Source organism: Martes martes, assembly GCF_963455335.1.
Source record: "Martes martes genome assembly, chromosome: 6".
NCBI lineage: Eukaryota > Metazoa > Chordata > Mammalia > Carnivora > Mustelidae > Martes > Martes martes.
Window position 1 is genome coordinate 129247249 of NC_137893.1, and position 12017 is coordinate 129259265.

A 12017-nucleotide genomic window follows, 5' to 3' on the forward strand; every position below is an offset into this window, starting at 1 on the left:
GAGTTCTGATAACATTCCTTGCTTAGGCCATGGTGTGGCAGGATTTCTACGACTGAAGTGACATGCCTCTGAAGGAAAGTTCTAGAATTTTGTGCCAAAAGCAGCTTACTGTGAACATAGGTGGAGTTTTGAATATACGAACACAGATTTGTACCAATAATGGGAGAAATTCGCATGGGTCCTCAGTATTCATTTTTTGGTGTTTTTCATTCAGGTCCCTTTACCACAGCAGTGTTTACAGTCTCCTGTCGAGTTTCCCCACATTAAACCCTAGGAAGTGCATTATTCATGAGGTTTCTTGGAGGCTGAGGACATGGCTGTAGAGAGATGGCAGGTGGACAGGTTTTCTGCACGTCCTTCATGCATCCGTCGGTCTGGCCATTCAGCCGTCTTGGCAGACATTTGTCGACCACCCACCAGGTGCCACCGATGGCCAGTGCTATGATGAAACTTATTTTTGATTGAGGCTGAGGAAACAGTCAAACGAGTGAAATACACTGTGTTTTCAGTTTCTGGTATGTTCTACGAGGAAGGTGAAACAGGGTCATGGGCGTGAGAGCCTCAGCGTGAGATGGTGGGATGCTTGTCATGGAGCCTGAATGGCGCGCACCAGCCCTAGGGATTTGGGATGGAGCAGCCGAGGCAGGAGCAGCAAATGTACCAGCCCTGGGTCCTCTGTCCCACAGAGAACTTGTATGTCTCAGAGGGCCTTGAGATCAGGATAGGGGTGCCAACAGATGAAGCCTGAGAAATGGGCCAAGGCTAGCTCAGTTCTAGGAAGGGAGCCGTCGGAGGCATTTAACGAGCAGGACAGTGGTGTGATGTGAGCGGTGTTTTAGAAGCTCCGCCTGGCAAGAGGGAGGTCAGTTTAAAATGTTTGAAATGATTGAAACATTGAAAATGCGATTGAAGATGCGGCCGTTGCATGTCGGTGTTTCTGCAGCGTACCCATCGTGAGTTCTCACGGTACTTCAGTCCTTGGGCATAAATCCCTGCACGTTCATTCAACTCTTGATCTTCAAGACCAAGTCCTCGGAGTGGAATTACTGGAATAAAGGGCATACGTATTTAAAATCCAGCTCCCTATTGCTCAGCCGCATTGCAGAAAGGTCCGTTCCATTTTTGCTCCCATCAACAGTGCGTGAGAGCAGCACCAACGCCGCTCATGTCTCATCCCTGCTGGCCTGGCAGATGAAAAGGTGAAAGCACTCGAGTGTAGAGTGGAGGAGACGGGGCTCGATGGCCGCTGGAGCGAAGACGTCACGGGGGTCTTAGTCAGAGCTGAGAATGGGACATCACCGTTGAACACGCACACGGGAACCCCGGCTCTGTGTACACCACCTGCGGAGGTGGTCACCCCAGTCCTGTGCCCTGTACCCTCAGACCACAGCCCGATGGCCACTCGTCCTGATCCAGTGTGGCCGAAGAGAGAGCCACACACTGGGGCACATCCCGAGGTTAGGAGTGACCGGTATGATTCGGCAGCGCCTGAGGGGGCTGGCTGGAGGAGCTGGAGTTGTCTGGCTTGGGAAGAGAAACTTCGGAGAGACGCCGTAGCCCTCTTGAATTAATGGAAGAGCTGCCCTCTAGGAGAGAATGTAGACTCGATTCAACATTGCCCGCGAGGACAGATACGCATTTAAAGGAAGGATGAGATTTTTGGCTCAACACAGAAAAGATGGTTTTAATAATTAGCATCGTTGAAAATGAAAAAGTGTTCGAGCATCATGAAATGCCAATCTGTCTGGTGCACTGGGGGGCTTTCTGTGCTGAGGGGGAGGCTGGCTAGCATCTCGGCTCCCTGCCAGATCTGAGGCTCGTTGGAGTGTACGGGTGCTTAGGGTATGTAGAAGCGAGAAGCATTCGTCCTTGAAATAAAAGCTGAGAGAAAAACAGATGAAGCCTTCTAAAGAAAAGACAGAACTGCCCTCCCCGCCAGCCCTCCTCTCTGCGTTGGCCACATTCTGGGGGGGGGCAGAGGCCATTACTGGCTGGTTTTGGTGGCACGTCCCACTTCCTGTGAGCGTTCGGGAGGAAGTGGACAGTTACTGTTGCCACTCCTCCTGTCGGAGCCCGGGGAAGAAGGGAAGGGGCCAGGTTAGACGGTGCCTCAACCACAGATCGTATCCAGCTTCAGAAACAGCTGAGGCTCCCAGACCCTGGCAGCCGGACTCTGGACTGAGTTGAGTTCATGAGCCCGCAGCTGTTGGTTACCATGTTGCCGAAGGGACAGACTGGAAACTGCCAGTCAGAGACTGAGCCCCAAAAGGGAGCAGCACGCTGGAGCTCTGAACCTGAAGTTCCGAAGGGCTCGGCCGGAGAACTAGAGTACATGGACGTGCTTGCCACCAAGCCCGCTGAGACTGCTTCGATCTGGTCTCCTTTTCCTGCCTTTAGCAACGATGCAGCTCAAGGGCAGGCCCAGATTTTCAAAAGAAGACAGAGGCAGAACTGGGGGTGGAGGGTGATCTCTTTCGTTCTCTTGACATCTGGCTAGAGCTTGGTACCAGGTGCGAGGCCTTGGACCACAGTCACTTGGAGAGGAAGTGTCCGGGGTCGGGCTGGAGCCCTGAGGTTTCTGCCAGCGATCCAGAACACAGATCGAAGGCTTGGCTTGAGGCAGTCTGGGGGGAGAGCCCAGACGCCACAGTGGGCACACCTGGGTCCATCCTGGTTGTGAGGGCCCAGCGTGTCAGCCTCTCCGCTCTTGCGTGGTCTCGTCCGCAGAGTGGGCATGAGCATCTGTAAACCCCCACCAGGTCCTTGCTGTGTGCTCACTGCCATCCTTCCTCATCCTCTGCTCTGTGGAAACCGCTTCCAACACACACCCCAGAAAGCTTCGCTTTGTAAAATGCGGATCCTGTGATAGAAAAGGTGTAGCTTGAAGTGAGCGAGTGAGTCCCTTCTGGTTGTCAGTCTTGGATTTCCGGTGTTCTCTGAGGTTGTTTGTGGCCTCGCGTTCATGGGCACAGGTCACCTGTCGGCCGTAGAGAAGGCATTCGTCTTTCCCCTAATGTTTTAGTGATTTGTTGAGAGGGGTTGGTGCTAACTTACATCCCATGGTATTTTTCATCCTCCCTCAGTTCTTAGGTGCTTTAAAACATTTCATTTTTACATTTCTGCAACTGAACTGTGTGATAAAATAACTACCAACCTTGCCAGCATTTTCCTCTTTCCTTCTAAACACTGATAGTAAGTCGTGTGCTCTAAATCCCAATCAGCTTGGAATAGAGGGGGTACTTAGAATGAGGCTCTTGGTTCCCAAGAGCTTTCCTGGGGCTTTAGGTGGCCAAGAAGTAGTAATAAAGCATCCTTCCCTGATAATCTCAGCAAAAAACTAGGTGGACATGGGCATGGTGGTTCTCGGTGGTTCTTTTCCATTTTCTCCCTTTAGGTTTTCCTGCTCCACCACACTGACCCCCCCCTACTCCCCACCCCGAGCCCCCCAACCCGGAGAACAGAGGTTTGGCCTGAGGCCCGTCCCCTCCAGGGCTAGGCCACATCCCACCTGTGGCTTTACTGGGCTGGCGCTTTGTGAGCCGGGGCAGAGATGGTCAGGGCTGGTGTGGGGGCCCTCTGTCTCCTAAAGTATGTCTGTAGAATGGAATAGGAGACGCCTGGGGTCTGAGCCCCGCACACCCATGGGTAGCACAGGGCAGGATGGTCGGGGGCTGGGGGGAAAGGCCTTATCTCAGCTGTCTCTTTGCACCGTTGGCCCACGCACCTGAATTGTCCTGCTTGCCAATTACAAGCTTCTCAGCCTTGTCATCCCTGGCCTGTCCCCTCTGAAGAAGGAGCTGAGCCGAGTTGCGCTTCTTTCTGGAAGCGTGACGGGACCGTTTCTGAACGCCTCACCGTCTCTCCCCTTTCCTGTGTGCTTCCCCAGTGAGATAGTCCAATGAGAGAGCTCTTTCTAAGAAACTGGGACTTTGTTCCTACATCTGGCACAGTTTAACCCCAAAGATGATGATGGTGATGACGATTGTCATTAGGAAAACCAAACCCTTTATGTCACAAAGGAAGGAAATTGAGACTGACCGTCTTTTTGTAATACCTCTCCCTCCTTATGGGCCTTGAGACCGTGTTCTTAGGGTGTTTGCTTTAGAACTTTCCAGTAAGGCCACTTGAATCAGGCCACCCGTTAAGCTTTCTTTGCGGAGCAGACAGACAGACTGTGTGTAATGCTTCCTCACACGTGTGTTCCTGGCCCTGCAGATGTCAGGGTCGCGACGTGCAACTTACTCATTGCCTTGCCCCCGCTCCTCGCGCCATCTGTAAATCCGCGTAACACCGTGAACAACACGGAAAGCCTTTCAGGTTCACTCCAGACATTGGCCGCGTTAGCACTTCTCAGATTCGACCCCCAGCGTGCCTCCTCCGAAAGCAGAAGAGAGCGAACACATAGTGCCGGCGTGTGCGAGGCGGGTTCTGGGGGCGGATGCAGAGTGATGGCTCGGTGTGTGGACTGGCTGTGTCTGGGGATCCCTTATCCTATAGAGTCGTGTGTCCTGAAGTAGTACCTCTCATCTGAATACGTACAAGAGGCAATCAGATGGTTTTTTCATCTCATTGGTGTCAGTGAAATTCAGAGTGTCTTCCAACAGACAGCAAAGCGTTGAGCGACATTTTTGGATAGCACCTGTGAGAGCTTTGTGGAGGGCTTCAGGGAGATCATAGAAGGCTTTATTTTTTTTTTTTTTCTGAGAATGAGAGGTTAAGCAGTGACTTTTTTTTTTTTTAAGATTTTTATTTATTTGATAAAGATCACAAGTAGGCAGAGAGGCAGGCAGAGAGAGAGGGGAGAAGCAGACTCCCTGCTGAGCAGAGAGCCTGATGAGGGGCTCGATCCCAGCACCCCGGGACCATGACCTGAGCCAAAGGCAGAGGCTTTAACCCACTGAGTCACCCAGGTGCCCCCATAGAAGGCTTTAAAAAAGAGAGTGGTCACTGTATAAATTGTTCTGTCTATCTTAAAGAAAATTCAACCAACACCTAAACATATTATACAAAAAATATGAAAAATTTAGAAGAAGCCAACCAACTCAGTTTTTTGCCAAATCACAGTGTGTGTGTATGTGTGTGTGTTCTTTCCAGACATATGAAGATTCACGAGAAGGACCCTAACAGCGCTACAGCTACGGCCCCCCCCTCCCCACTGAAGCGTAGGCGGCTGCCCTCCAAGAGGAAACTGAGTCACGATGCCGAGTCAGAGAAAGAAGACCTAGCACCTGCTAAAAAGGTTCTTGCCACCACCAACACGCCCCTCACCGACCCTCGCCGATGTGCCTAACCACGGGACTCCTGGCAGAAATACCTCTAGTCTTTATTCTCACAGTCTGGGGACTTGGCAGACATCCTGTGCTTTTAACCTGTGTCTTCCGACACTGATTTTGCAAGATGTCTGCAGGAAAGCATTACCCATGCGCACGTCCTCTGTGGGCCCCGCACGTGGAGCCCATGAAGTGAGGAGCTTGTTCCATCGCTCTGTGCTGTTGGGTTTCTCCAGCTGGAGGGAAGCTTGTGCCGTTAGGGACTCCTGTTGTTTTCTGTCCCTGTCAGACACCGGGTGCTCCCTAAGTGCGGATGGAATGAATGGGTGGGTTGGAGGTGTTCAGGGAGGATTTGCTGCGTGGATGAAGGACTGGCCCGTGGCCTCCCTGTAGACCTAGACTGAGTATTGGGCTTCTCTTCCGAAGCAGACCCACACGGGAGACCTCCTTCCTGACTTCGCTTTTGTCCTTTCCCCCCAAGATGGTGGAAGATGGGCCGTCGGGGGACTTGGAGAAAGTTGATGAAGTGTTTCACTGCCCCATATGCTTTAAGGAGTTCGTTTGCAAGTATGGACTGGAGACCCACATGGAGACCCACTCCGATAACCCACTAAGGTAGGAGAGGGGCTGGAAGGCACCTGTCGCCTGGAAAGCTCTTTCTCATTCCAGTGCCCTCAGACATAGGGCCGATCCTCACTCCCTCGTCCTCCAAACTGAGCTACAGGGATTTGACTTGGGTTTGGTGACAGGCCAGGCCCCCAGAAAAGTTGTGAGGGCCTGCTGCACGGGGCATCCCCTGTGACAGGGGGCTTTGTGGCAGCAAGCATATTTTCTGTGACACAAGAGGCCTTGCAGCCCAGGTGACTGTTAGCTGTGCAGGAGCGTGTGGTCAGGAGGGGAGGGCATACCAGCTGCTTGTTAGTGTTTCGCTTGGATCAGACTGGTAGCACAGAAATCTCACAAAAGCCTTTAGGGGTAAGAAGGCTTCTGCTTCATGCAAGACCCGCAACCGAATACGAAGCCCGACGCAGGCAGGCAGACAGCGAGAGGTGTAGGCTCTGCTGGTCTGGGTTGCTGCTCCAGGTTTGGGGCTCCTTCCCCTGCCCAGGCCGAGACGGTGGCTGCTGCTAGTACTCTCCAGCGGTGCTCGGGGCCGGGCTGTGGACGGGGCCCCCTGGGCTTTCCTTCCCAGTCTGCTCGCAGAACTTTCTCATTGGGCAACAAGTCCTGTGTTCTTAGTGACAGACAGGCTTGGAACGGTTTTGGCAGAATTTCCACCTTTAAAAAGGCTACTGCCGTGGTTTTTAAGCACCAAGAAGAGCCAGGGGCTACAGGGGAGCGACCGGATTGGAAGGTGGTGTCCTGCAAGGCGCGGCTGAGGCTTCTCCCAGAGCAGGGCAAGTGCGTGCACGCTCACGGGGCTGGGTTTCAGGAGACAGCTTGGGAGCAGGAGTCTGGACGCCTGTTGGCCTCACCGATGTCTGGACCCGCTCTCCTCAGGACACGTGTTAGGTTGTGACTTGGGAGTGAAGAATCGGGGGGAAAGCCTCACTGTGTGGTAATGAAATCCGCATCAGCGTTATACTTCCTCACGTTCGCTGGACATGTTTCCATTAGGGGAAGAAAGAATGTATGAAAAGTGTAAACTGCTGAGCCATTGAAGTGCTACAGAATGTCTTTTCATCACTCTCCCATCTCGGGAAAGTGCCCACTGGCCGCATAGGAGAGGCTGGTGGTCAGAACTCCCGGATCCCACCCTGCTCTCGAGGGACCTCCGCCAGCTGCCTGTGACCCTCGCGCCTCATAATCCCCACGTTCCTTTTCAGGCCTTAGATTCCTGCTGTCCTTCTGTCCACCAGGAAAAGGCACTTGGCCCTTCCTTTTGCAGGCCCCGTCCTGAGAGATGCAGGAATGTTCATGGTCTCGTGAACATCCACAGCATCCCCAGGATGTGGGCTTGTGGGGGGCGGCAAATGTTGAGATGGCTTTCTCAGCTGAGAGCCTGAGCAGACAGAGGTGAGGCCTCACGGGTGAGTCGTGGGCACAGCCCACAGTCGCACGTGGGACCCCAGCCACCACCCTGCGCCCCTGCCAGTCAGCCATGTGACCGGCCACTACAGAGAGGGAACGCACTGCGCGTCTCGGAGCTCCTCTGGGTGTTTTATTTCACTTGGGATCACATACCATCTTAGGAACAATCCGTTTGCCCCCTTCTAGAGAATCCCATCCTACGGAGAGAATAATCAGACTCTCGCGAGAGAGATGGGGGCCGCTGGTGCGTGTGTAGCATGGCATATAGCACTGAGAGCAGAAGCTCAAGCCTGGATGAGGGGCTGGCTTCCCCTGGAGCGGGGCCTCCCAGACCAGCACCTGCCCCAGGGACAGGCTGGCCTTGCTGCTCCGAGGCGGGGATGGGAAGTGCGCTGGATGCTGCTCGTCCTGCTCTGCACGCTTTAGTGGGTAATTCACGTGCCGTGTCCCCAAGGCTGTGACGAGGCAGATGCACCGTGAAGTCCTGCCTATTCTCCTTGCCTGCTCGGGAATGATGGCTTCTGTCTGGTGAGGGGTTGCCCGGAGCAGCCTTGTAGCGGGCTGGGGACTCGGCCCCGTCTAGCCATCTTCCACCCTACTGGAGCCCCCAGACGCTGTGCCCGCAGCCCATCCGTTGTGGGGGGCGAGCCAGCCATCCCCCGTCTAGTGGCTGCTGCGATGTGGGGTGGGGCTTGCATCTGGAAACCAAAGGGACTTGATTATAGTACATAGTTAATTCCCCTCTTCTCCTCTCTGCTCCGCTGTTCCACATAATAGCCTGCTATCAGAGGAGGCCGTGGGGGCAGGCAGGAGCCCGCGGGGCCCAGCCAGCCAGTGAACTGTGACAGGAGCCGGTGGGAGAGACTGCTTGTTAACCCAGAGCTAAAATAGACACCGACTCCATTTGCAAACCCCAGTGGCAGCAGAACCACAGTGGGATGCTACCGGCTTAAACAGAAAGTTTATAACTCAAAACAGCTGTTGGCTTCCTCGCTCTCCTGCTCTGACCCCCCCCCCCCATCCCCAAAGCTGGCAAGGTGCCTATTGTCCCTTAATAGAAAGCGTTGGAAGTCCAAACGGGTGTAAACGCCGAGTCTGTTCCCCACTCCTGTTCCCAGTTCACGAAGCTGAGTGTGGAGCAAAAGGCAGGCAGGAAGCTGCTCGTGGCGGCTGTGGCTCTTTGTGCCGGGCGTTGCTCAGGCCCTGACATGACCAGCACTAAATCCGCAGCCCCTTGACAAGGGGGAGTGGCAGAGAGCTGGGATTTGGAATCAGACATTGATGGGCAGAGTGTTTTAAATGTTCTAGTGGTCACCTTTTAAAAAAGAAAAAGAAATGGGCAGAACTGATCATGCTTGTAGCAGCAGTACCAAAAATACAGTGTCAATGTACAATTGGTGTAAAAACTGTTGGTGATGCGTTTCGCATTCCTGGCTACATACAGTCCGGGTGTGGGGTACAGTCATGGCCCCTGTGAGTCTGAGCCAGCCACGGTTCAGGTGTGCAGAACCCACCGCCAGGAAAAGCCCGCCTACAGCAGGGGTGGGGGAGCGGTGCCTGGAGAGGGCCCTGGTCTTGTGTGTGAATGACTTGTCTCAGGCTAGCCAGTGCGGGGGCGGGGTGGGGGGTGGATGCTGGGCCAGGAGGGGTGACAGCTGGCTGGTTCCGTGGCTCTGGGGCTGCTGCTGAGGGCAGAATTTAGCAAAAGTTACTGTCTGATGTTACGTGGCTTCTTGAAGAAAGAAGGGCAGATAATAATTTTTAAATTATTTCCGTTAAAATGGATCCAGATGATTGAGTGCTGACTGTGTGTCCGGCACTTCACCAGACTTGAAGGGAAAAAACAGTGATGTTGGAGAGAGGGCCCCTCGAGGGCTAGTCGGAAAACAAGGAAATAGGCAGTTATAAAACACGGCGAAAGGGACAGGTTCGGGACCAGGAAGGACACGGTTTGCAGAGGGAGCCTGAGCAGTCAGTGTAAAGCTTCCCTTGACGTTTTCCACGTGACGAGCTGGGGTGGTACCTCACAGTTTCCTCCAGGTGGAGGCTGTCCTCCGTCTGATCAAGTTCTTGATCTCGGTTGTCTGGAATCTAGGTCAGGAATTAGTCTTCGGGGAACACGAGTGAGATCTCGCGGGTACAGCCTCCCTGCTGTAGGTGGGCCTGTCCTGCACAGCGAGGGTATGTGCTGTCACAGGCGTGCAGGCCAGGCCAAAGGCCACCCCCTCGTCCTGGTGGGGGAGCAAGGTACCAGAACCTTCTTTCTTCTGCATTCTCAAGTGTTCCAAGGAATGTTTGGCTCCCTTTGCTGTACCACCCTCCCCCTGCACACCCCATCACCTGCAGGGAGCCTCTCAGACTAATTGACATGGTATTGGTCCCACACTTAAATGTCATCCTAGAAATAAGGAAAGAATATAAAAAATAGTCATTAACATCTTGTATTGAAGAGTCCCAGCGGTCTGTGGCTTTGCAAGGTGGAGGCAGGTTTGAAACGGTGTTGGGAGCTAAAAAGTGGGGGGGGGGGTGCACACTTGTTTGTGTGTCTGTGTGTGGTGTCATCATTGTCCCCCCCCTGCCCCCACCGCCAGCCTGGAAGTTGGAGACACCATTGTCAGGATGTCCCCTTTCCTCCCTGCCCGAGGGCCTCTCCCGGGGCTCTGTTGAGAGCCAAGGCAGCCCCCGGCTTCTGTGCTCACCCCAGCCTGCCCTCTGTGAAGTGCCTTGGACCTGCCCCGACTTCACGCCACACTGGTTGGTTGAACAGTCTGGGCAGGGTGTCGGGACGCTGTGTGCAGTCTGGTGGATTCTTGGGCGTGGGGAGGGCAAGCTGCCGCCCCGCCACTGGCCAGGGCCCTGTCACAGGGCCCTCACTGTTGCTCCCAGCAACTGGGAGAGATTAGTGCAGCTGTTGGATGTCAGTTCTCGGGCTGGGATGGGAGGGGAGAGGAGGGGAGGGTGGGCACCAGGGCAGGAATGTCTGAGCTGGGTGGGGCTCCCAGGAGAGGTTGTTTGCACTTACCCCTTTCTGCCTCTGGAGACCCAGCAGGAGAAAAATGAAGCATGAAATCCCTTTAAAAAAGGAATGTCAGTCTCTGGATTAAAACACTGTAATGAGCAAGAAATTCAGTATCTCAAGGAAGTAGCCCGGTGAGCTCAGCTTTCCCGGGAAGGTATCTCCGGGGTTCTGATGACAGGGGCCCGGCCCACTGGCCGCTCAGGGAGTAGGAGTGTGAGCCACTGTCCCGTGTCCAGCCATTAAGAGCATGCCGTGGGTTGGAGAAAGAGCTGGGCATCTGCCAGTCATTGTCCTCTGAACAGACAGAGTCGCGGAGTCGGGGTTCTGCCGGCCAGCCCCATCCCAGCCTGCCGCCTCGTGTGTCCCTGGCCCCCAGGCGAGCCGAGGCTGGTTCCCCAGCTGGAAAATGCATCTGTGGACTGGTGAGGAGGAAGGGAGCAGTGCAGTCCTCGGATGGGTATCCTATTCCAGGGAAACTGAGGCGTCCCATTCAGGGGCTTCTCCTAGGTACTTTGTATTTGACAAGAGAACATGAAAGCAGTCTGCCCTTGAGTCCTCCTTGTCATAAACAGCCCCTTTCATCTAGCTTTGCTTCTGTAAAGGTTGGGAAGCTGACGGACTGTTTAAATTTGGTTTGAGTCCTGCCCACCGCATTTTGTAATCCAACTGTGAACGCCGGATAGTTAGAAGCTTGAAGGGGCTGGATAGCTTTTAAATAGTAGAACCCCACATCCTTTTCTTAGATGTTTAGGGAAACTGGAGGATCTAAAGGAATGTTTCCTGATGTTTGAAATTTGCCAAAGCAGGCTTTCAGAAATCAAGTATGTTTAGCATAGGAAAATATGTATGATTTATATAAAAACCGTTTCTTGGTGGAGGTCCCCTGCCCCTTAACTGCCATCCTGGTGGATATGACATGGCCATAAAGGTGAGGCACCTGACGGGAAGGTTCTGGTTCTCTCTTCGGTCTGCTCTTAAGCTTTTCCATGGACGTCCGAGTTTTCTTCTTGTTCTGGAGCGCTGAGGTCACCAGATGAGTACAGTAGGACTGTGGCATACACTGGGGGAGTTCATAGTCCCCAAATCTGCTTAGCCACAGGTGTTCATTTTAAAGCTTTTTGGTGGCTTTGCTTTCCCACTTCGGTAAAGCCCATTGCTCGTAACTTTGCCTTCAGGTTTCCCTGGGCTTGACTCTCCGTCTTGGATGTGTTTACAGGCTTCCTTCCCATCGTAGGTCCTCTGGGAAGGCTGTCTGGGAAACCACTCCTGTCGCTGGGGACACATGCCTCATTGCAGGGCTGGTGTCCCGAAGGATGACGGCGGTTCCTGGTAGGGTGACTGTTCGCTCTCCTTTGAGCCTTCAGAAGTGCTGGCTTTGTGCCAGGCTTCCTCAGACCCTCACCCCGTGCACCCCCTACGTGCCCCAGCGGGAAGAGCACGTTCATCCCAGTGCACGTTTCTGCCCCAGCGCAGGGTTCTGTAGTTCTCTTGGAAGAAATCAGTAAGAAGGCAGGATGTGAAGGACGCAGCAGCTTCTCACAAGGGCACTGGTTATAAAAGAACCGATACCTGGTGCCCGGTCGCGCTGTGGGATGCGTGCGTCCGCCCTCGATTCGTGACTTTAAAATTTTAACTTTTGTCTTTTTAAGATTAGTGGTGGATCTGGGTACGCGTAGGGACATCATTCATTGTCACTG

The 12017-nt window shown here is 53.8% G+C and overlaps 1 protein-coding gene across 5 annotated transcripts in view; it reads left to right on the top strand.

Moving 5' to 3' along the window:
- RREB1 (ras responsive element binding protein 1) overlaps positions 1 to 12017 on the top strand; it is a 128621-nt gene that overhangs the window by 88858 nt on the left and 27746 nt on the right. For all 5 annotated transcript variants that reach the window (XM_080807203.1, XM_080807206.1, XM_080807207.1 and 2 more), the window contains 2 exons: positions 5095 to 5239; positions 5752 to 5885. In XM_080807203.1, coding sequence (XP_080663329.1) covers positions 5095 to 5239; positions 5752 to 5885 — 279 coding nt within the window. The remainder of the gene's footprint in view (positions 1 to 5094; positions 5240 to 5751; positions 5886 to 12017) is intronic.